Source organism: Agelaius tricolor, unplaced genomic scaffold (assembly GCF_023055355.1).
Source record: "Agelaius tricolor isolate 1412-34295 unplaced genomic scaffold, bAgeTri1.0.p SCAF_3, whole genome shotgun sequence".
NCBI lineage: Eukaryota > Metazoa > Chordata > Aves > Passeriformes > Icteridae > Agelaius > Agelaius tricolor.
Window position 1 is genome coordinate 68129527 of NW_027269263.1, and position 25851 is coordinate 68155377.

Here is a 25851-nt window from a genome sequence, read left to right on the forward strand (position 1 = left end):
AAGTTTTCCACCCTGTGATATCACACAACTAACCAACTCCACACCCATAATTCCAGAGCTATCAATCAATTTTGGAAGCCTTCTCCACGACCTCAGGTCAAATGCAGTGTTCTCTTGTGGGTCAGTGCCTTTCAGCACAGAAAGTTTAAAATTCTCAGCATCCAGGATTCCAACACTCCCTATCCTAGGTCAGGAAAAGGCTGCAGGTTTGCCTGGTTGCAGATCTTTGTCATCTGCATCTCAAAATTTTGTGTTCAAAGAGATAGGCAGCGACCAAAGATAGCACAGGTCACCAACCCACCCCTCCTCAGTGGTCAGTCTGGAGTGTGATGACATCCAAAAATACCCAGCCCTGTTTCCCCAGGGTGCTCTGTGATAGAGCAGATCAAGAGCCAGCATTTGGAAACACATTCTAATTGCACACTGCTTTTCACTTGTGCACCCACAGCAGTGCTTGCTGTGCAATTACATGTCACCATATACAAATGACAGTGCAGTTACGGGAACTTTACCAATTATAGAGAAATTGCACCCACTATGCTGGAGAGGTTTTCGTTCAGACACATCTCAGGAACAAAAGAACAAGAGGGAAAGTTACTCAAATTGACTAGAACTTCTACAGGGCATTTGGTTTTTAGGTCTGGAGTTTAAGCATCAGTTCAAGGGCTGGTGTCAAGTTTCCAGAGTGCTGCAGAATCTTAATGGAGTACAGACTTTTTATGCCTGCATTTATGTTCCTGCTCTGCTGGGAGTGTGAGGCTCCCCAACAGTCCACACCATGTTCCTCCACATCGTAAAATTTGCAATTTCCTGAAGAGGAGGCTGCCTTTCTTGCAGAGAGCAACAGGTTCCTTCAGTCTTCAGGCCTTCTGCTCAGCAGAGCTGGGTGATTATCAGGAATTGTGGATAAAAGGAATTGTGCTGTAAATTTGTGCTATAAATGTAACATCCTCCAAGTCCTGCCTTTTTAAGTGCCCAAAGATGTGTGCAAGCTAAATCCATTAGTGAGCCCCTACAAATTTTCTAGAGCTCAATAATGCAAAATTTCAATACTTCTGGCTGCTTTCCTTACTTTTTGTGTCACACCTCAGAGATGCAGAGCCCTGCTTTCAGCTGACCCTGTCACAGCCATGGTGACACAATTGCAAAGATTGATTTTTGCTTGTTCTCCATCTCTGGTTCCCACATTTGCTGGGACTGTTCTGGAAGCAGCACTGGGCTGCTGGGGGCTCTGAGCTACCTGATCTGGTGGGAGGTGTCCCTATCCATGTCAGGGGGGTGGAATTGGAGGAGTTTTTCCAACCTAGCCATTTTAAGATGCTGTGATTAGAGGGAAATTGCTCATGTCCCCATGAAGGAAACTCATATTGTTATTTAAGTGGTATTTCCAGTGCCTTGGTTAGACCCCAGAAGTCTGAGAAGGGAAAGTACCTCCAGCAGCAATGCAGACTGAGATAATAAAACATAATAAATAAAATATTAGATTCATGGAGACCTTCCCATCCCAAATCCCAAACACCACTGTGTCAGCCAAATCTCCCTTTTGCATATTTGTGAAAAATGCCTATTTTTTGATTGGCTTTTTGCAAATATTCAAATGAATATTATATGTGTTATGTTAGAAAGTTATGCTGTATTAATTCCCTTAAGTAGTGTGTTAAATATGGTTTTAGGTTATAACATAAGGTTAAAATAGAAACTATGCTATGCTGTGTAGGATACTTTTTCTAAAGAAAGGACTCTCACAGAGATAGCAGCCACAGGACACCTGAATCTTTCAGAGAAAGAGAATTTATTGCTCCATTATCAGGAGAAATGAACTTCTTCCCACCTTGCTCAGCCATGAAGATGCTGGTCAGGATTAGGAGGAAGAAGCTGACACTGCCCAGACAGAATCCTGTGTTTGAATGGAATTTATGCATCATGGCTGAGGTGTATGAATATGCTACAGGTTATTGTTTTTAAGGGTTAATCCTCTTTTAATGTGGGTCCCTTTTCTGGCTTATTTTGCCCAGAAAGGTACCTGGACTGTCCGTAACTCTTTGTTTCTCTTGTTTCATACTGTCCTAATCCAAAATGTCCAAATTATTAATTCTCTAATTGTATCACTATTTTTATAACCATTTCATTACTACTAAACTTTTAAAATTTTAAAAACAAGTGATTGGCATTTTTCACAATATTGCATTTCCATCTCTTCAGAAAATTTCCAGCATCACAATTCCAAATCTCAGCATCAGCACCCCAAGCCATGCAGGTGGGGTGAAAACCACACCCCAGAGCTGTGTGGCCACTGAGGTTCATCCCTGCAAGCCAGGAGGATGGATGTGACCTGAAGAGCAGCAAGTGTGACTGTAAAAGGTGCAAAAGGAAACTGAGCTTTCCTGTGGTCCCATAAACTTCCCCTTGCTGGCTCAGAGGATCGTGTGGCTGCAGCATTGAGGGATAAACAGAGGAATATAATCTCTGTGGCTCTCAGATCACTGCTTTGAAAAATTCACTCAAAATTTTTCACACCCCTAAAAAAAAAGAGATTATTGAGTGTGGAGACTCTGCCTTTGAAAGTGGCACGGACTGTTGGGTAAATAAGCATTTAGGGATTTTTCAAAAGGGAAGTATTGATCAAATAAGCTGCTAGAGCTCTTCTGTAAGAACTTATTCCAGCAGCAAAGCTCTGCTACACACCTGAAACACAGCAGCAATACTGGTATTGGTATATATATAGGTGAGATGGGGAGAATGAGTCTCAGTGAGAGGAAATCTTAGGTGAAAAGGGGGTTTTGGGTATCAGAAAAACACCTTTGAGAGAAGGTGCTGCATTTATCCTAAAGGATGTCCCTGATCAGCCCTCTCATTCCTATTGAACACACACCAGCACCTGGTCAGATAAAGTCTGGCTGCCTCCCTTTGATGGCACCACCAGCAATTCACTGTTGCTGCAATCACAATTGCTATAATTATTATTTTGTTACACAGGGAAAAAAAAACAAAAAAAAATCATCATTTGGGCTGCAAAGTGCCGCCCGCGCCAACGGCGCTGCAGAAATTAAACAACAAGGCTGCTTTGCATGCAGGCAACACCTTCACCCCGAGAGCCCTGAGCCTCTTAAAAGCATTAATTAAGCCTCACCACGGTCCTGCAAAGGTGATTTAAGTGCTGTAATGAGTGAGATGTATGTGCTGCTGGAAATGGTGAGAGCTTGGCTCTGCTCAACAAATAACAGAGAGTGGAGATCCTGTATCGGGGAGAATCGAGATGTGTCTGGTGCCATCATCTCACAGAAGATGCATTTAAAGAGGCCTGGTTATCAGTTTGAACAACAAATTAAAGCACTCGAGCCCTGAAAGGGAAAATCTCCTGCTTGTAGCTGCTTATCTGGGCAGATCTTGGTGCTTGAGGAATTCAGAGCGTTTGTACCAGGCAGTGTCAATTCACTGAAATTCCAACTGCTCCCGAACCTAGAAGCAGGACTGAGCAACTGGGAGGCTGCAGGCAGCCCTGGGAGCAGGGACACCATCACAACCACAGCCCTGTGTTGCCTGGAGTGGGATCCCCAACCAACAGCCCCAACCCAAGAGTGCTGGGTTGTCACTGACATATTTTCTGAAAAATCCTTTCGCTAGGATTTTTCTCCTGAGAAGCCTCAGAAAAGAAATGTAAATCTATCTGATGGCTGTGGAATGTGGTCTGGAGATGGTTTACCAACAGGTGCATCTTTGATTGGTTCCATGTGGATTGTTTTTAATCAATGACCAATCCCAGTCCAGCTGTATCAGGACTCTGGTCAGTCATGGGTTTTTATTATCATTCCTTTCTAGCTTTCTGATGTCTCCTTTCTCTTTCTTTAGTATAGTTTTAGTGTATAATTTTCTTTTAATATAATATATATCATAAAATAATAAATCAGCCTGCTGAAACATGGAGTCAAGATTCTCATCTCTTCTCTCATCCTGGGGACCTTCAAACACCACCACAGTGGGTCATTCCCTCATTAGGAGGAGTGAATTTTTATTATTCCCTGCTGCACATTCCCTCACTCTGCCTCTCCCACTCTCTCTCCTTGTCTAAATACGTGCCTGGCTAATATTGCTTGTTTACAGGATAAATCAGCTGTACAAATCCTATTATATTTTGGATCACTGACAACGACGGGGTAATGACATTGAAACGGGGAAATGCAATGTACTCATCTAATGTCACCCACATGTTCCATCAGCTGCACCAGCTCCCAGTGCTGCATGGAGGAAACAGAGCAAACTCTGTCTTTACCATTCAGTTCCAGGCCTATCTGGCTGTCTTGCCTTTCCTAGTGTTGAGTGTTTCTTTAAATAAAGAATCATGGGATGGCTTGGCTTGAAAGGAATTTTAAAGACCAGTCAGTGGCATGAGCAGGGACAGGTTTCACTGGATCAGGTTGTTCAATGCCTCATCCAGACTGGCCTTGAACACTTCCAGAGACGGAACTCCAGCTCCATCCTGAACCTGGATACAGCTGCACAACCAGGTCTGTGCTGGCTCTGCAAACACCAAATTTTGTCCTAAAGTTGTTGCCAGGGTTACCCAAAGATTGTCCCATGTCACAGACATCTTTTATGAAAAATCCTTTCCTTAGGATTTTTTCCTCCTGAGAAGCTGAGAGGCCTCAGGAACAAAATGTCAACAATGGTTATCTGCTGCTGTGGAATGCAACAGGTGCATCTGGGATTGGTCTCATGTGGTTGTTTCTAATTAATGGCCAATCACAGTCAGCTGGCTCAGACTCTCTGTCCAAGACACAAGCCTTTCTTATTCATTCCTTCTTTTTCTATTCTTAGCCAGCCTACTGATGAAATCCTTTCTTCTATTCTTTTAGTATATCATAAAATAATAAATATCATATCATATCATAAAATAATAAATCAGCCTTCTGAAACATGGAGTCAGATCCTCGTCTCTTCCCTCATCCTAAGACCCCTGTGAACAGGGTCATAGTCCCATTCTCAGTAAAATGCTTTTCAAACAAACTCAGAGCAAAAACTATATCCTCCAACAGCAAAGCCATGCAGGTGCCAGGCTGGGATTGTCTGGGGCAGAAATATGGTCAGATGTGATTCAGGCATCTCTCTGTGAGTAAAAGAGCTTTTTTCATCTCCATCTCCACTTTATCCACTCTTCCAATATCTGTGTTATCCTAGCAGGTACAATAGGAACCCATCCATGCAATTTGGATAAATAGAGACATTTCAGGGAGGGAAAAACAGATAAGTCTTATGTTATACTCCTGGAATATCAATAAATAGACACACACATCAGAGCGCTCCCGGAGGCTGAATATCTTCACTGAGCCTCCAAGTTCTGAGACAGAGTCTGCACTGTGTTTCACCCCCACAGCTCCACTGGCATCAGGAGAGGGAGGAAGGGTCTGTGCAGGATTTATCCCAGAGAGCAAAGCTGAATCCAGCACCCCCTCGAACCCCTCCTCAACAGAATGGGCATTGTACAACCTCCCCTGCTCCGGCTGCTTTAAATAGCAGCAGCCTCACCAAGGGAGCTGGAGTCATTTTGCTTCTGGCTCTTCCAGGACATCTGGGGTTTGCTTTCTCTGCATTTTTTTTTCCAATTTAAAAAAAAAAACCCTCTTGCACAAGTCTCTTGGCCTGACAGGCGACCTCCTGGCGAGGCAAGGCGAGGTCAGCTTCGCGAAGTCGCCAATCTCCTGGCGAGGAAGAGAATGTGAGCAGATCACGTGGAGGCCTCCAAAAATGCAAAGCTGAGCCACAGACGACCTCAGGGCTCGACCACAGAAGAAAACAGCCTGGGTTGCTGGCAGAGGAAGCAGCAAAGAGCAGTTTCCAGGAATAAATCTGATTGTCCATGTGGTGGGGAGATGGCGCAGGGATGGAGGGTCTGGGACTCTGCTCACCTGCACACCAGGGAGCTGCAGCACCTGGGGTGATGCTGAGCTGCTCGGGCACAGCCAGCTGGTGCAGGGATGGGAGGGATGCTGGGGGAGGGAGCTGTGCCTGGAATATCTCAGACACAGCAGCCTTGGGCCCTGCTCTGCCCTCAATGAACATTTTGTGCGAGCGGGGTCACCCCGATGTGAGAGAGCAGCTCTGTCAGAGGGTTTGGCACCCAGCCACTTTCAGACACAGGCTTTCCTCCTGGTTTGTGCTTTGGAAGGAAATAAGTGGGTTTGAGAAGGTTGTTTCCAATGCATGTTTGGGTTTTTCCCCCCAGGACAATGAGGATTTGTGGAGAGGTTTCAGCATGGGGGTGTTTCAGGGTGAAGGTAATTAATTACTGCCAGAATTATTTCTGCATCCACTGGTCAGGCAGTATCCTTTCAAGGACAGGTGTTTAATACTGAGAAACCTACTTAATACCTCAAATGCAATCATCCTCTCCAAGCAATTAGGCCCTGATTTACAGCCCTTAAGTGCAAGCTTCTGTTGATGTGGGGGATTAGGAGTTTTTGTTTTGCTCTCCCTCAGAGCACCCAAAGCCCCTTTTCTCCCTGCCTGGAGCGCAGAGCACTTTGCAGAGGCAGAGACCTGTCTCTGTCCCTGCTGGCTGAAAGCAGAGAGGTGGCACTTGGGAGAGAGAACCATCCCCCAGGGCAAAGAGATGAACCCACACTCTGCCTGAGCTCACCCCACAGTGGGGAGAATTTCCCAATCCCAGTTCAGAGGAGCCAGGACCTTACTGGGAACACTGGAGACATGAACTCAGTTGCTCTCCAAAGAGCACAGCCCCAGACATCTCTGGCCACTTCCACCACAACCATGAGAAATACCAGCTGTGTATCTCCCTGAGCTGCCTCCTGTGGGGAAATAACTGGAATTCCTCTCTGTGGAAGTTTTTCACCCCGGAGCAGAGCCAGCTTTGCAGGGGAGGTGAGGCTCAGGCCTGCTGGAGGTGGAAGGTGCAGGGGAAGGTTTGCAAATCCCAGAGCTCAGCTGCAGAAACCTTGAAGTCAGAGCCCTACCTGTTGGATTAAACCCTTCTCTGACCCAGAGATGGGGCAGTGAGAGGTGTTTTCAAAACTTTTATTCCCTTTTCAGTCTCATGAGACGGGTGAGACAACACAGATGTTATAATTCACCCCATCACAATCAGAAGTGATTGTGTCCCTCTTCCTCCCCAGCTCAGATCCCACCCTCTCCAGCCCCAGTGTCAGCAGGAGGACACTTGTCACCTCTTATCACAGCACCAGCTCTGCACACTCAGCATCCAACACAAACTGATGTGAGCAAGAGCACAAACACAGATCTGGCAGCCACCAGCCTGTTTGCTCCAGTGAGCATTCCCAGAGAGGCATTACAGCATTGCTCGGGGTACTGCCCTTCCAAAAACTGAACTTTATCGTTTCTGTGGGGGTTTCCTGCTCTTATTTGCATTTTCAGAGGAAGAAGAAGAAAATGCTGTTAAAAATTGACCAAGAACTGACCTCAGCTGTCCACAAAACCTTTGAATCAGAAACACCAGCCTGAAAATGTGTACATGTCTTTACTTTGGAGTAAAGACATGTACACAAAACTTGTGCATGGTCTGTCCAGCTGGGATGTCACTGTGATATTTTATGAAAAATCCCTTCACCAGGATTTCTTCTCCTGGGAAGATGAGAAGCCTCAGCTTCTCCATGTTTTGCTCCTCTGGAATGTGATTTAAAGAATTGTTTACCCAGCATGTGAATTGTTTTTACTTAATGACCAATCCCAGTCCAGCTGTGTCAGACTCTCTAGTCTGTCACAGGTTTTTATTATTCGTTTTTGTCTAGGCTTCTGATGTCTCCTTTCTCTTTAATATATTTTTAGTATAGAATATGATATAATATAATATAATGTAATATAATATAATATAATATAATATAATATAATATAATATAATATAATATAATATAATATAATATAATATAATATAATATATCAGCCTTCTAAGAACTTGGAATCAGATTCTCATCTCTCACCTCGTCCTGGGGACACAACACTGCAACATTGGCATGAGCAAAAAGTGCTGTTGTGCAAGCACCAGTGGCACTGACACACACAGGGATTTATTTAGGATAGCCCAACTGGCAAGCAGGGAGACTAAGAGGTAAAATGAAGCTGATAACTCATCCCTGGGATTGATCCATCCCCCTGGGAAAGAGTCAGGCTCACGTCCTCACCAGTGCAGCCAGAAGAAATGGGCAGGGCTGCCAAAGCCCCTGGACCTCCTTCCACACCTTCCTCATCCCAAGGATTCACCAAAAGCTAACATTCCTTTCCCCCAACCTTTCTCTTTTAAGGGAAAATGGGAGAAATGACAGATAGGGATGGCAATTCCTGGTTTTTTACTTGTAAAGTGATTTTTTCCCCTTGAAACACCCCTTCTTTCCAACAGATCCAGCTGGTCCTTCTTTCTATTGACCCTGTTGTGCTTCCCACCATGCCAGAGAGAAATGTAAGAGCAAAGATATTTCCTCCTCCTGCCACAGATGGGCACAGCACCAAGATCCAGGAGACCCTGGGGCACAAATTGAGGGGTTTTGCCTTTGCCAACCCCCCTGTGAAACAGCCTCCTGCTGCTCCACATCCTGGTGCCTCAGAGGTGCTCTGTGTCCTGTCACCACCAGGGATGGTGAACACAAGCCTGGGAGGAAGAGGAACATGAAACAGGCTGAAAAATTTTGGCCATCCCTGTTAACACCACTGATTGCAAAGAGAAGCCCTGGGAGGAAGAGGAATATGAAATAGGCTGAAAAAACCAAAATCTCAGTCATCTCTCCACTTCCCAGGAGTCCAGCTGACTGTCCCATACCTTACAAAAAGTCTTTCCACCACCTGAGCTGGAAATAGCCCTTCCTAACCTGGTGGGATGGAACAGGAGGGAGCCCAAGGGTGATCCCCAAGGAGCAGGCAGTGTTCATCCCAATGCTGCCAAAGGAAAATGTCAGTGCACCCAGCTGGCCCCCAAACATACCCAAATCCAAAAACTAATCCCAAAAACTCCTCCTGAATGCAGCTAAACCCCATGACAACAGCAGTGCTGCATCAGGGGTGGGCAGGAGAGAGCAGGAGGAGCCCACTTGAGGAACAAATGCATGGAGATAGTGCAGGACTCTCAGAGCTTTCACCAGCAGCATCTGCAGAGAGGTTTTGGGGAGTTACCAACAGCCACAAGAAGCCTTCACAGCCAAGTCACTCCTCAGACAATGGCTTGGGACCCAAACATCCACTTCTGGTAGCAAAGTGTTGGGAAAATATTGCCCAGCTCTTCACACAAGGCCTTTTGTTGGCCAGTCAGCTCTGAAAACATTTCTGTTCTCCCCCAAGTGACAGCGCTGCCATGAAAAACAGGAAGAGACTGAATGCAGCAATTTAAACAGTCAAACCCCATTTCCTGCCAAAAGGAAAGGAAAATACCAGCAAAAGGCAGAAGCCAGGCAGGAGTTGGGGACTGACATTCTGATTATCTTGGGCAGATATTGGTGGAAGCTGCAGTGGTGGAGGCGACAGCTTTGCATGGCAGGGACTGGAGTCTCTTAGGCTGGGAGGTGGATGAGGATGAGGAGGAGGATGAGGATGAGGAGGAGGCCAGGATCTGCCAGCAGAGCAGCCCTGGGATGTGAGCAGCGCCTGAGCTGACAGCCAGGGTCACACACCAGCAGCACCCCTGGTTTGGGGCTTCATTGCCAGCCAAAGTTCCAGCAGGATCCCTGCTCCTCTCCTCTCCCCACAGCCCTGACACCCTCAGGCTGCTTTGGGGTCAGTCTCCAGCACCCTCCTCTTCTTCATCCACTTTTTGTCTCACAGCTTTCACCTGCCTGGTCCCCAAGGTAGAGGGAAAGGCTCCCCTGCCTCCTCTGCTGAGCATCCCAGGAGTGGAACTCTCACCAGGCTTCAAAATGCACCCAATAATCTTATTTCATTGTGATGGCAATCAACAAATGCCCCAATGATCAAGTCCTGGACAGAAATAACACTTTTACATCTCCATTCTCCTCTCAAACTGCCTTTTATTTTCTCCCCCTTTTACTTTTTAAGAAATCCAGCATTCCACAACACTGTCACAGAACCCCAGAATGGTTGGAAGGGACCTTAAAAGTTCACCCAGTCCAGCCTCCTGCCATGGGCAGGGATAACTTCAACCAGGTCAGGCTGCTCCATTACCAAGTTTATGAAGGACATTGAAACCACAGCCTTCTTTACCCAACATGAAGCTGCTTTTCTGTTTTAAGAAGCCTTTTTTTTCCCCTCCAGAGCAGCCCTGCCTCTGCCAACACCCTGCACGTCCACAGGGTTTGAAGGTGCCCTCTGACTGCATAAGCAGGAAGGGCTTCAGCATCCAGAGAGGAGATTTAGATTCCACATGAGGGAAAGCTTCCTCACAGCACAGACAGATTTTAGGGAGAGAGAGGAATCTCCATAGCCAGAGGTTAAGAACAGGTGAGACAAACATCTGTCAGAAGCGTTATAAGTAGGGCAGAAGGGCAAATCAGATGACCTCAGAGGAATCCTTTTTTTCCCAGCCTCGTTTTTCTCTGATTATATGAATTTCTAAGCATTTGGGGTCAAGTGTACTGCTTAAATATAAGCTATCATCCTGCTTTTGCAGAGAGGTATTACCTGAGACCATTCATCACCTGAGTGAACATCACCAATTTGCAAATCAACTGCCCAGACATAAAAATCTGTCATTTTTTTTTCGATTTATGCTGAAGATGAATGGGAGGACAGCTGTAACACAGGGATGGGAGAAGAAAGAATACTGAGGATTCTCCATTCATCTCTGGACTTTCACCTTTCCTGCCCTAGAGATTCTGCTACCACCCTGCTGCCATCTACAACAGGCACTTGGGGGAAACCACAGGCTCATCGCAGAATTTTTTTGGTTTTTGTCTTTGCCTTGGCCTTTGCAAACCAGACTGGAACAAGCCTCCAGGACATCCAACCCTGCAGGACGTCTGGGGACTCAATGCCTCCTGCTGAATTCTAACCATGAGACAAAGTTTGTCCAGCCAAGGTCTTTCCTGACCTCAGCTCTCTCAGCTCCAGATGTAAGCAAGCTGCCTGACCAGAGGAGCTACAGAATCTGCTGCTGGGGACCAGAGCATTGTTCCCCCACATCCCTGGAATTATTTGTGTGCAGAGTTGTGCTGGGAATAGTCCCCAGGAGGTTTCTCTAGCCCTGAAATAGCCTTGAGCAGGGATTACACCAAGGCAGGAGCAGAAGTATCCAGGCATGTGGATCCCCCTTGAGTCAGTTATTGCCCTGTTAGAAATATTACAAAAATTAGAATATTTGTTGCTAAAACAAATTGGTGCCTCGATAGGCAAGGACAGAGCAGTGAGACCAGCTCCTCAGTCCTACAAAGAATCACAGAAGGGCTTGGGTTGAAAAGGATCTTAAAGATCATCCAGTTCCACCCCTGCCATGGCAGGGACACCTTCCACTATCTCAGGTTGCTCCAAGCCCTGTCCAGCCTGGCCTTGGACACTTCCAGGGATCCAGGGACAGCCACAGCTTCTCTGGGCAAGTTGTTCCAATGCCTCAGTACCGTCTGTGTAAAGAATTTCTCCCTAACACCTAATCCAAATCTCTCCTCTGTCCCTTTGGAATGCTCAGTGCCCAGCAGGACCTGTTCTCATCCAGGATTTCAGCTGCCAGAGGCAGGGCAGCAAAGCTGAAATTCAGTTCCAGCTTGAACCATAGGTAGGCTAAGGCTCTGTTTTCACCACCAGATAAACATTTGACATCCCCACAAACACAGGGAAAGTCTCACTGATGGCTCTGTGATTGCTTTTAGAGCTGCCTCTAACACATGTGTGAGTGGCAGAGCAGCAGAGCTGGGGCTTGGCTGGCAAGCAGGACACCAGCAGAGGAGACCAGGCTCTCACAGACACACATCCAGCCTCCAAAACACTTCACCAACCATCAAATATTTTCCAAGCTTAGCAGCTGGACTCTGCAGCCCCTTTCAGCAGCCAAGTCACTAATACCCCTTCCCTCAGGCAGCACAGCTGATCTCAGGCAGGGCTTGCCAGCAGCTCTAAGCAGGCTCATTTAAGGGGAGTTCAGCCTACTTAGTTACACACTTCAGACTTGCTGCTTTTAATTCAAGCATCTCCAGGTCCTTTTGCAGTGCCTCTGATTCACAGTGAAGATATACACTCATAAATATGCTCCAACACTTTTCCCCACCGTGTCCTCTCTCCAAGCTCTGCGCTCCTGTCCCTGCTCAGTCTGACACCAGTTTTCTTGGTTTGGGACTCACCCCATGGGACACAAGAAAGCTGCTGGCTTTTTTTGCTCCTGTCTAAAGCCACAGAAAGCAGGAGTGAGTGGTTTCAAGCCTCCTAATTGGAGAGGTCCAGCACTGCAAACGTTAGTGTGGAGCACAAGCAGAGCAAATATGCAAATGCACGGAGAGGCTTAAGAGCCCAGGAAAGAAACTCCAGTGGGAAGCTCCCAGCTTAAATCTAAAGGCAGCTCTTTGAATGTGCACAGGCCTTGAGGCTAAACAAAAAAATCAAAGCCAGATTTGGGCACAGCCTTTCTCCCTGTGCAATGCTCCACAGGGAGATTTGAGGGTCTAGGCAGAGGAGATCCCAACTGAAATCAAGGATTTGTCCCTTTGGTGTGGGAGAATGAGGGCAGGGCAAGGTCAAGCAAGGACACTGAGGGGTGTAAAGGGGAATTAGGGCAGAGTAAGGCAGGATCAGTGTCCTTGCAATGAGACTGCCATCCACATTCCTCATGGCCCATCCTTGGAGCATCAGGAGAATCCCCCAGCAAACAAGGCTGGAGCACCAAGGAGCAATCCCATATCCCATATCCCATATCCCATTGCCTGCCTGGAGATTTTGGGGCAGGAAAGCACTCTGACTTTTCTCCCTATTCCCTTTGCTCAGACTGGAACTGGCCTCTCACTTGAAAGAGCTCATTAAGGGTGGGAATCAAAGCCTGGGGAGAGGCTCCTGCAGCCCTGGGCTGTAATGCCCCTGTCTGTGCCTGCCATCAAAGCCAGCCCTGTGCACATTCCTGCAGTGGCACTCAGAATAAACCGAGGCAATTTCTTCAGACCATTTGTAGGTCAGACAGACCAGCCTCTACCCCAATCCTGCCCTTAAATCTTGCAGTGTTTAATCCTTGATCTGCAGCCAGGCCTTAATTTCTCAGTGCAGAGCTGGCTGGAGACCGGAAGGCGAGGGGCTTTGATGGTTAATGGCCAGTGCTTCTCAGCCCTGGAAGAAATGAAGCCCTGGCTTCATAAAGTTCCCTGAATAAATCCTGCCCCAGCTACAGCCCAGGGAAGCAAAATGACACCAGCATGCACAGAAACTGGCACAAGCTGTGACATCTCTAGGTCTTGTTTTGGTTTGGGTTTGAGTCGAGAGTGCACCTGGCTCTAAGTGATTTCACCCTTGAAGTAACTACAACAGGTATGTCCCTCCCAAATATTCCAGGCCCCCTTAGTTCAGCAAACACAGCATGTCTGCTTGTTCTGATACCTTCACCAGCTTGTCCATGAGCTAACTGGGGCATGAACTGATTAAATCAGGTGGTGTGGTGAGCTGGAGGCAGAGCCAGCACTGGGACAAAGCAGTCTCAGTTCCTTGGCCTCTGCTTTAAGGTTGGTTATTTGAAGACAAGACCGTTGGTTATTTGAAGACAAGACCTGTTGATAGTTGAGGAGGGCAAGGTGGGGTGCTCAGGGCTCCACTTACCGCGCTGCTACAGGGAATGTCCTTGACCTTGAGCCAGGCCAGATCTAACGTCCCCTCTCCCCTGTAGCAGGACTGCAGCCTGTCCTTGATGCGGTCGTTGATGTTCTTCAGGACAAAGATGCAAAGAGCAGACTCATCCAAGGACTTCATCTTCCTTTTCTGCCCCTTGGAGAAGACTGTGAAGAGGATATCATCCTCAGGGCCAACTCCCAGAGACCTGGCCAGGATGGCTCCAGCCTTGGACAAGTAGGCAGCCTGCAGCAATCGATATTCCACCCCGTTCTTCTCACAGCCAATGGGCACCTCCACGTAGGAGTTAAAGGCCGTGTCCTCCTTACAAAGCCTCACCAGCTTGGAGGTATAAACCTGCTCCTTCGTGGTGGAGCCGGGTGGGGAGATCATCTCAGGCTGCAGAGTCAGGAAGTAGACAAAGTTCCCGCTGCTGAAGCCGTAGATGTAGTAGATATCAAAGTCAGGGATGATGGTAAAGGTGTCTGAGGGGATCTTGATCATGGAGGCCACAAACTCGTCGTGAAAGACATATGCAAACATCCCATCAGCCTCAGAGTTCTTGGTGAGCTTCCTGCTGGAGATGGTGGGGAAATATTCCGGCTTGCCGTCCACGGCCGTGGCGATGAACAGCTTGTCGTCCATGTTGCTGTAAGAAACAATGACTCCAAAAACAGAGCCACTCTCGTTCACCCCAGAGAGGTAATGCTCCTTCTTGTGGAAGGGCTCCCCCAGCTTGAAGAGGTCATCCAGCCTCAGGAGCTTGCAGATGCCTTGGTACAGACTCCCACAGGCTATCAACCGATTCTCCTTGTAGTCTATGAGGAGCATTTTGTTTATGTTGTTGGTGGGCGTCAAGGGTTCGTTGCAGGTTTGGACTATCCTGGGAGGATAACACTTGGGATTGTCATCATCAGGACCAGTCTCATGGGTCACCAGGACCTTCAGGTCACTGGAGAGTTTGTAGATCCTGTTGACAGCCCCCAAGTAAATGTGCCCAGTCCTTTCGTCCACCACCAAGTGGTTGAAGTTTCCCTCTGCTTGCTCTCCAGTGAAGGTGATGAAGGGCCTCTTTGGATGGGGTGGCTGCTGTCTGCCCAGAGGTGACACTGTGGTGGACAGCAGGAGGTGAGAAACCAGGCAAGTCCATTTCCACATGGCCGGCGACATGATTAGAGAGGTTTGTATTCCCAAGGCAACAAGGATCAGAAGCTGTAAAACTCTTCAAAACGCCAATTCCCTGGCAGATTCTGTCCTACAAGCAGAGAAAAAAGAAAACAAAAGTACATTACTATGGAGTATTCCTTCCTCCTCCCTCCTTCACAACCATGCCATCATCAGAGCGTATTTAATTGCTAATCCTCCCTTTCTCCACTCTGAGCTCTCTACTTAAAACCAGCACAAAGGGAACCCTCCTGACAGAAAAGATGCTGGGAGAAAAAGCAGAAATCACACAGCAGAGTAATAAATCAGCACCCTTTCCCTCTCCATTACACACCCACGTGTCCCACGGTGCAGCATAAATATTGACTGCAAGTGCAGAAGGGTAATGGTAAAAACATCACCCAGCATTGCTGCCTGCACTGCCAGCACCAGCCCAGCTGTGGATTTGCTATCTGAGACACCAGAACTGGAGAAGGATTATTATCCTGCTCTTCTGGACGAGGCACTGAAGCCTGGAGAAGGTCAGGGATCTGCCTACAGGAATGGGGGCCAGATGGATGCTGAGCTCTCCCGCAGCCCTTGAAGTTTGCCAGGAAGGAGCCAGCTCTGGTGTGACATTAACATCCTTTCAGGGAGATCCCAGCCCAGAACAGCTCTGTTTGGGCAGGAGCTCTGTGAATCCAGATCAAAGCTGCCTCACAGCAGCCCAGCCTGCAGTACAGACACAGGGGTTGTGGTGTGCCAGCTGTCACTGCCACATCTGCAAAGGGCTGGGACCAAAAGGGGCACTGGGTGTCCTCTCTGCCCTGGGCTCTCACCACAGACCACTCTCCACCCACTGCACAGCCAAGAAAACATCATCTAAAAGAGATTCCAGCTCTCCTGGGGATCTCAGCTGACTGAGGAGAAAGGGGTTGTTTATCTACCAGCAGTGAAAAAGCCTAAAGCACCATGAAGTAGGAAAAACAACAACCCAAGAACCAGCCTGGTACCTTTCCAAAGAGAGGAAAGAGGCTTTCCTTGCACGACTCAGTCCCTTAAAGTCTCCCAGGTTTTGATCATGGTGATGGGAGCAGTGTGGGATTCAAACATTTAGTGGGATTCAAACATCACCAAGCCCTATGGAAACACCTCTTCCTACTCAGCACATCCATCTGCTCCTTTTTCCTTCACTTTTTTGGTTGCTTCTGTACTAAGAGCAGCTTTACCCCTTCATGGCCCCACAGAGCATGTAGGACATGGAGTTCTACCAGCTCAGGCCTTACAAGCCAAACTCCTCACTGAGTGCTGACCACACAAACCTGGTGGCCAGGCCCTTCACCCCCCTGTCATACAGATCAGAACTTCACAAAGCTGCTCTTGATTTTAGAAAGGACACAAGCCAAACACAGCTCCACTCCTGCAGTGTCCCAGCCCCTCTGTCACAGAGTGACTTTGCTGAAATCAGGGGTGTCATCAGTGGTGGCAGCCAGGCTGGCACAAGTAGGAGGCAAGGAAAAAATCCCTGCTTGCAGATCCCAGCAGGGAGGAAGATGTGACAGTGACACAGGCCTGGATGTGCAGCTTTTTCATATCTGTGCAGCTCTGCTAACACCAGTGGAACTGAAAAATTTACTTCAAAAATAATAGGGAGAATAAATCCCACATTCTTTTGACCCATAGGCTGATTAGATCTTGTCACCATGATATTTTCTGAAAAATGCTTTTGCCAGGATTTTTCTCCTGAGAAGCTGAGAAGCCTCAGAAAGGAAATGTAAACAATAATTATCTGATTGCTTGGAATGTGGTCTGGATGTTGTTTACCAACAGGTGCATCTTTGATTGGTTCCGTGTCGATTGTTTTTAATTAATGACCAATCACCATCAGCTATGTCTGACTGAGTAGTCAGTCACAAGCTTTCATTATCATTGTTGTTTACCCTTCTGATGTATCATTTCTCTTTCTTTAGTATAGTTTTAGTATAGCATTTCTTTTAATATAATGTCATAAAATAATAAATCAGCCTTCTGAGAACATGGAGTCAAATTCTCATCTCTCACCTCATCCTGGGGACCTCACAACACCCCAAGATCTGATAGTGGAAAGGATAAGTCTGGGCTTGTAGAGCAGCCACCACTTTTATGCCACCCCAAATATTTCAAAATTCTCTCACAGCAGCCAGAATTCCCAGTCTGTTGTAGCATCACCTTCACCTCCTGCTGCCCTCCCTGCTGCAGCAGCCGCAGGCATTGCATGGATGATGGACAAAGGTCAGCCCACATTTACTTTAGTCATGTTTACCCTGTTCTGCTTTGCCTCTCTGGTCAAGCAAATATTTAATAAAACCAAGCTTATAGTGCAGAGTTTGCAGGACTGGCTCTGCAGGGATAGGCAGGCTGGTCACGTAGGCTGTTAATAACCTTTATAATGATGGATAGAGCAGTGGTGGGATGAGCTCCCCCCACACAACCATTCCTCTTTCAAAAGGACCCATCCTTGAGGGAGCAGCAGAAGAGGGAAGCTGTCCCTGTTTGAGCCCTGTGTTCAGAAGCATCACGTGGTGACCCTGAACACCAGCTCCCGTCACTGATGAGTTATGATCCACCTTTCTAACAGGCACTGGTTTGATCAGGAGCTAGGCAGATCTAGGGAGAAATTATTCTTTTCAAGTACTAAAAAGGTATCTGTTTTACCCCTCTATTTTACTGTATTTTGCTCTGCAGAGTCAGCAGAGCTGCAGGGAAATGGGAACTGCTGCAATCCCAAGACTGATAGCGAGCAGCCACTCTGCCCAAAATTCATCACAGCACCTGCAAAAAATGGGATAAAATCTGCCCATTCAAACAAACAGCCAACAAAAAATGGGAAGAGACAGGCTCCAAGCATAAATTCTTCGAGGCTCATGCAGGTGAGAATTGATTTGAGGTCAGGCTATCACTCACAGGAGAAAGGAATGGTGAGGAGAACCTTGCTAGATCCCTTCCAACCCAAACCATTCTGTGATCCCTCCAGGAAAAGACAGCAAATTTCATCTGGAGACCAGAGAGACTCCAGTGAGAAACTCCAGGAAGGACTTTCTGTATTTTGCTGTATTTTACTGTATTTTGCTCTGCAGAGTCAGCAGAGCTGCAGGGCAGGGAAATGGGAACTGCTGCAATCTCAAGGCTGATAGTGAGCAGCCCCTCCACCCAAAATTCATCACAGCACCTGCAAAAATGGGATAAAATCTGCCCATTCAAACAAACAGCCAACACAAAATGAGAAGAGACGGGCTCCAGACATAAATTCTTCAAGGCCCATGCAGGTGAGAATTGATTTGAGGTCAGGCTATCACTCACAGGAGAAAGGAATGGTGAGGAGAACCTTGCTAGATCCCTTCCAACCCAAACCATTCTGTGATCCCTCCAGGAAAAGACAGCAAATTTCATCTGGAAACCAGAGAGACTCCAGTGAGAAACTGCAGGAAGTCTTTACAGCAGGCAAGGATGCTTTCCAAATCACTGAACCTCATGGGGGGGGAAGTTCACCTGCAGAGGAAAGAGCATCAGCAGTCTGAGAGCACCAGGAGCAGCTTTTTGGGACAAAGCAGGGAGAGCCTGGGGCTGTTTTGCCATCTTCCAGCAGCCATCTGAGTGACCCTAGGAGCAGGATTTTCTCTCTGCTTGCTGCTGGCACTCTCTCCTCTCCCATCTGCTCCTGCTGTACCCTCTGTCCTGGAGCCCCAATCAGTCCTGGAGCCTCATAATTTATAATTTGGCTTAATTAATAAATACCAGCAGAGGTCAGGGGCAAGGAGGCCTGGATGTTTAGCCTGCAGAATAGAGCAGGGTTTGTACAAGCCCTCAGAGGATGCACCAAGGAGAAGAGGGTTGTGGATGGGTTTTTTTCCCTGTGTCTGGATGGCAGGAATCACAGCAGCTGGGCAGGCAATAATCACTGCCATGGACATGCAGAGACTACAAGAGAGTAATTATATCCTAAAAACAAAGCAAATAAACAAAAGGCCACAGCCAGCAAGGGCTGAACTTGGGCTCTGAGCTGGCTGTTTCCAAAATAAACCCAAAATGCCTTTTCCACTGGGGTTATGGCCAGCAGGGATGCCATGAGCCACCACAGGGCTCCTGTGTGAGGCCAGGTCATCCCTTGACGTGGCTCCTGCCACATCACCTCTCCATCAGCACATCCAAGGTCCCTGGGAAGGTCACAGAGCAAATCCAGCTGTTTCAGACAGCTGTTTCAGAGGTTTCACACCACTGTCCTGCCTGTGGAATCACAATGTTATGGCTTGCAAACAACACCTTGCCCAGAAGATGCCTTGAACTCCCAGAGTTTGGTTTAAGTACTGATTTCCCCCTGGAAAACAGCAAGTTATGGTGCTACCCCACAGCCTGGTTACTTTTTCTTTTTGCTGTTATTGAGCATTTCTAGCAAAGGTTTGAGACCACTGAGTTAAAGGTTGCCAGTTTAGATCTGCTTAGCCATCTCCAGGACACAATCCCAAGACTCCAGAACATGAAACTGTGGTAAATACATGGGATTCTGGGCAAAAACAGCTTGGATGTGAAAGAGTCTCAGAGGAAGAAACACTCCAAATGGCTTTTAACTCTGATTATTAGATGGGAAATTTAGGGAATGATGAATACATCCTCAAAATGCAGCAGCGTGCAAGGGGACAAAGTCAAGGATGAGTTATGCCTGAGGAAGTAGGAATAAATCAGGAATAAAGAGGACACAAAGGACTGATCTGTCAGCTGAGAGAGAGGGGAGGACTCAAGAGGAAGTGTACAGGGAGAGAGGAAAGAAAGAGCTGGGTTTTGATTGACAATCTCACAAAATCCATGGTCATGTCCCTAAACTGGAGTCTGGGACAAATCCACCCCACTCCAGTGACAGCTCCTGAGAGGAACACATCACTGGGTGAGCATAAGAGTATTTTATCACCAAAGGGGTATCAGGGACAGCCAAAGGTGATACAGAGACTCCATCCTCAAAGGGTATGAAAAGACACCTTATTATTAGAAATGTACAGTTCTTATAGAAACAATGGTGGACCTAAGACCTGATTGGCCTTGGTGAATCTTCTCTCACCTATTGGTGACCTATGAACAGCACACTCTGGAGAAGCATATCTATAAAAAACCAAATATCTGTAAAAACCCCATTGTTTATTTTATATTTCTATTTCTATTTATTATAATAATGGTTTTTAATAGATATTTTTACAGAAAGAGAGATAATATTGTTTGAATTCTTCTCTCCAAGTTTTCCACAGCTTCTCACAGTTTCCCAGGAAAATCCTAGGAGAACTATGCCTCTCTCTGCTCAGAGAACATGTGATTACCACAGCATTTCCCTCAGAGACACACACACACAGCCCTCCTGCCATCAAAGGTGTCAGACAGAGCCACCTCACCAGGTCCCCAGCCACGGCCACGTGTGGCAGCAGGGACACCACAAAGTCAGCAGGAAGAGCCTGGATACAGAAAGCCATAGAAACAATCCCACTCTGGGTCCAGCTCAGTGCAAAAAAATATATGTTAAAGCCTTGAATACAACCAAAATGAGCTGAAACACAGCTCTGGGAGGGAGTGAGGGAGGGAGGGAGGGAGAACTCAGCCCATCCCTGTGGACAGTGGGCCTGGCAGCCCTGGTGGGGTGAGTTCCTCACCTGGCTGGGAGGAAGCCAGGAGCACCCAGGGCTCCTGGGCAGTGCCAGGGTGGCTAATGAAGCCCAGCTAATGAGGCAGCACGCTCCTGTGTTTGATTTTCTATAGCTGGGCTGAGTAGGCCCCAACGAGGGAGGAAATGATGAGGAGGACTCCATCTTATCAGAAGGCTAATTAATTACTTTATTATACTATAATATTCTGTATTATATTACACTACATCTAAACTGAATCTGCCAAGCACTCACTCTGCACACACTGCACAGAATCTGGTGACTGTCCCGACAGTCCTGACACGCATGCGCTGATAGGCCCTGACAGGCCAAGGAACCAAAACACCATTACTCCGGATAAACCATCTCCATGTTGCATTCTACTTTGGCACAAGACAGGCACCACAAATGAGATAAGAATTGTTTTTCCTTTCTCTGAGGTTCAGAGAATGTCAGTCTCAGAAATATTCTTGGGAAGTCATGCTTTGCTTTTCTCTGTGAAGAGAAATGTGGGGCTACACATTTGGCCCTGATAGGCCAAGGAACCAAAACACCATCACTGTGGGTAAACCATCTCCATGTTGCATTCCACTTTTGCACAAACACAGGCACAGCAAATGAGATAAGAATTGTTTGTCCTTTCTCTGAGGTTCAGAGATTGTGAATCCCAGAAATATTCTTGGGAAGAATTGTGCCTTGCTTTTCTCTGTGAAGAGAAATGTGGCTACACTTTTCCTGCACTCAGGCTTGTGAAAAGCACAAATCACTTGTTTTTAAAATTTTAAAAGTTTAATAGTAATAAAATGGTTATAAAAATAGCAATGTAATTAGAGTAAGAAAAATTTTGGACAATTTAGATTAGGACTGTATGAGACAATAGAAACTGAGAGTTATGGACAGTCCAGGTACCTTTTCTGGGCAAAATAAGCCCGAAAAAGGACCCACATTAACAGAGGATTAACCCTTAAAAACAATAACCTGTTGCATGTTCATACACCTCATACATGATGCATAAATTCCATTCAAACACAGGATTCTGTCTGGGCAGGGTCAGCTTCTTCCTCCTAATCCTGACAGCATCTTCAGAGCTGAGCAAGGTGGGAAGAAGTTCATTTCTCCTGATAATGGAGCAATAAATTCTCTTTCTCTAAAAGATTCAGGTGTCCTGTGGCTGCTATCTGGTGTGAGTCCTTTCTTTAGAAAAAAAGTATCCTGCATAGCATAGTTTCTGTTTTAACCTTATGTCATAACCTAAAACTATATTCAACACACTACTTAAGGGAATTAACACAGCATAACTTTCTAACACAACACATATAATATTCATTTGAATATTTGTGAAAAGCCAATCATAAAATAGGCATTTTTCACAAGCTGTTCATGCCTGGGATGCAGGAGATGCTGATGAGGCAGACTCCAAGTGCTGGAGCCAGCACAGAGCAATTCAGCACCAAGTGCAGCTACACAATCCCTTTAATCTCATCTAAAGACTTTTGTTCGTGGTTTCCTTTAATAAACCCTGATTACCATGGACAGAAGCTTTTTTTGGGAGCCAACATGGCAAGAAAAACCCATATAGGGACATTGTCAACAGCTTCCCCAACAAAGACTGGATTCTAACATTGGCTAAATCCTTTCTCGCTGAACTTACAACCTGCCCAAGCTGAAGGCAAGTCTCACTTTGGGGACACCCCACACCAGAGGAGCTTTACTTTGGAGCTCACCAAAAAGAACAGATCCCTGCAAGAGCTGCAGCTTGTTCCAAATAAAGGGATTTATTTCAGGAGTGGTTTGTTTGCAAGAGAATTAAAATACAGAGGGACAACACAGCCTTCCCTCATCACACAGATTATTTTTCTCAGGCACTCAGATGTTGCCCATCACCTTGTTACCTGTGTCTGTGCCAGAAGAGTATTAAATGATGGGATTAACACATGCCATGGGTGGGACTTTATTCCCTTTTTTCCCAGCTCTTCCCATGTGATAAAACTGCATGTGGATGTTGTTTCTGCCTGCATTTCAAATTTGGTTTTCTACCAGCAAAAGCAGGTCAGAGCTGTGCTCCTCTGTGCTTGGGAGAGCAGAGGGGTTTGTAATGATTTCTCTGCTCCTCCAGGAATTTGCTACAGAGACTTGAATGAAAGAACACAAATATTCAGCGTCACAGAAACGAGAATGGAGTTTTGAGGTCATGGAAATAACCTACAAATCCAAAGACTGGAGTTAAACTCTCTTTTCTGGAGCAGACAGGGATGTGAGTCCCCAGGGCTGGGTGTTATGGAACATCCAGAACTGGAAGGGACCCAACCTTCCAATGACATGACACAGGTATTTCCCAGCCTCCTGAAAGTGTCCTGAGGACAAATCCATGAAAATTACTCCTTATCACAGTGACTGGAGAAATGTAAACCCCCCCAACAAACAAACTGGTGTAGCAAGAGCACCCAAGGTCACTGATTTCACGTCACAGCAGTGCCTAGCTTGGCTGGTCCCACCTTTTGTGGGTGTGAGATCATAGAGGCACTGAGAAAAGGGAAATAGTGCCAAAAGCCAGAGTGTCAGGTTGGCTTCTGTCTCGTTCCTGTCCCCAGCAAAGCCATCACACAGTGCTGGCACTCTGTTCTCCCCAGCACTAAGAGTTTCTCTGCTGTATTTCACTGACATGCAGCTCTCATGGGGCTGGCAGTGCCAGGTTGGCCAAAAAAATTAAAATTTTATGGAACATTCCTAATATTCAGGGTCAGCTTTGTGCTTTCCCAATTCCTGGTGCACCTCCAGCCTTCTGCCTGTCAGGCCATGAGAAGCTGAAAAGTCCTGGAGCTCATTTAAAGCCTATTTAACAGCAACTGAAACCTTCAGTGTGTTATCACCACTATTCTCACACCAAATCCAAAACACACCATCCCAGGAAGAAAATTAATTTTATTCCAGCAGAAACCAGGACAGCAATTCACTGGGAAGGAGACCCTGATGAGCTCTAGACACAAAGAGGAATAAACCCAGCCTCTGCCCCTAAAGGAGTGATGAATATTGAAAAGAAAATGAACTGGGTTTCATCCCAGCAGGTCTCCCCAGCTCGTGTATCCATTCCAGCATTTTAGGACAGCCTTGAGGAAAATGGCATTTCCTTCCTCAGAAGCTCAGTTTATGCTCACACATTCCCTTTGAGGTTTTGGGGGCTCTGAAAAAGCCCAAAAAAATCAGAATTTGCTGGGTTTGGTTCAGGTGGGAGCCCTAGCACAGCCAGGAAGGGTCTGTGACCTGGCTTTCCCCACGAATTTCCAGGCAGCTGTTCTGGTTCCTTGTTGGCTGAAGCTGTTTTAGCAGAGTTTATGCTGCTCTGGATGGCAGTGGGTGGATGTTTCCCCCTGCCTGGCAATTTTGGGAAGATCTGTGAGACACAAGTCCCCTGTCTGAGGCTGAAGGCTCACAATTAGCACTGTGTGTATCCTCAGGAGCCAAATCTCACTGTTCTTCAGCTGCCTCCTGGCAGGGAGAGCCACTCTGCATTCACAGGGACTTGGTGGCCACTGGCTACTTCACTCTCCAGATCTCTGTGAGATAAAGCATGAGACTTCAAGGGAATAAACCAAAACCTTGATCAGCTGGCTGTGGAAGCACTGAGATCTAAATTTGGAGCAGGGGAAAACACTGGCAAAGAAGGCAGCAGAGAATCCCCAGCGTTCAAAGTCTGAGATTTTGCTATACATTCAAAACACAGCTGGAGCAGAGTGCTCTGAGGGAAAAAGTAAAAGCAACAGGACTGGGAAAATCAGAGATGATAGCAGGATCAGGGAATCCCAGAATGGTTTGGTGTTGGAACCCTGGTGCTGAGAATTGGAGATTTCTGGGCTGCCAGGCACTGACCCCCAGGAGAACCCTGCACTGCCCTGAGGCCTGGAGAAGCTTCCAGAATGGAATGATGGAACTGGGACTGTGGGGGTGCAGTTTGGACAGGAGTGTGTGAGATCACAGGGGGGAAACTCAGAGTTTGAGGGTTTAGAATACAGTAATAGATATAAAGCAAGATGCAGGTTTTGGGGCAGGGCTGCTCCTTCTTCTTTTCCTTTTTTCTTCATGGATTTGGCTGGTTTTGTGTCATTGGATAAAAAAGTCCCCATTGCAGGGCATGGGTGGTTGGTTATTGGGTTAAAAGTAAAAATAATTCAGGTGTCATTTCTTAATTGGACAGTTTATCCTTAAAAGGCCTTGGAGAGAGAGAGAATGGGCTCCATTTTTAGTTTGTTAGAGTGAAGTGCTGTAGAACTCCGGGTTTGTGAGACTGTAACATAGATAAGAACTAATAAACATCTGAGACCAACAATAAATACCATCTCACACATTTAATCCTTGCAAAAAAGGAGATAAAAACTCAACAGTTTGGGATGGAAGGGACCTAAAAGAAATCTTGTTCCAGCCCTCTGCCATCGGCAGGCACACCTTCCATAGACCAGGTTGCTCAGTGCCTGGATAGGGATGGGGAATAAGATTTGGAAATCAAGCACTTGCTGGCTCACAGAACGTGGGAACTCCTACCAGATGAGGAGTTGACAAGTGGCCAGGCTGATGTGGTTAATGCAGGGCACAGCTGTGTGCTCCTGGAGAGCCAGGATCCCCCAGGGAAGCACCATCAATCCTGCAACTGCACCAAACCTCGCAGGAAATGGGCTGGACACACAGCAGGAGAGGCAACATCAAGAAAATGCTGTTAGCAGCGCTGTACTGCTGGCAGGAAGAGTCAGAGGTGTGATAATTTCTCTTCTGTGGTGCAAGGTTTGCAGCAGAGGCGAGAACAGAGTCTCTCTTTATGCTTTACTCAGCATAAAATCTCCTGCTTTCATTTATGGCAGGTATCCAGCCCCTTTTGGAGCAGCAGCCACCAGCTCTGGATGGGGCCAGGGAAAAGATCTGACACAGCAAATTCTTCATCCTCAGCTTCTCCTGCGAGTGGCTAAAGGGAGCAGATGAGCCAGCCCCATAAAACAGGGGTGGCTGGGCCATCCCAAATCCCAGCCAGATCTCCAGCCCAGCACACCCCTGGGAAGCAGCAGTGCTGACTGGCATTTGCTCTCCCAACCCTAAAAAAAAGCTGCACTTCACTGCAACCATTAGCAGAATTTTGATATTGACAGGAGATTCTGAAAAAGAAACTTTCAGGTACCTCCTTTTTTTATTTGCTCTGCACTTCCTAACTCTGGCCAAATTCCTAAACTCTTCTGGGTGGGTTTTTAGGCACCCTGAACCTCCTGGGCAGACATGTACTGTTCATTTTATCACTCTGCCTTCTGCATGACAGCTCTTCCACCAACTGCTCCCTGTCTTTCAGCCCTCCAGCAGGTCAGATGGG

The 25851-nt window shown here is 46.9% G+C and overlaps 1 protein-coding gene across 2 annotated transcripts in view; it reads right to left on the reverse strand.

Annotated features, from left to right (window-relative positions):
- The window catches only part of PLXNA4 (plexin A4), a 506662-nt gene that overhangs the window by 458899 nt on the left and 21912 nt on the right, over positions 1-25851 (reverse strand). For both annotated transcript variants that reach the window (XM_071424190.1, XM_071424191.1), the window contains exon 2: positions 13693-14956. In XM_071424190.1, the coding sequence (XP_071280291.1) occupies positions 13693-14871 (1179 nt within the window). In that variant the 5' untranslated portion in view covers positions 14872-14956. The remainder of the gene's footprint in view (positions 1-13692; positions 14957-25851) is intronic.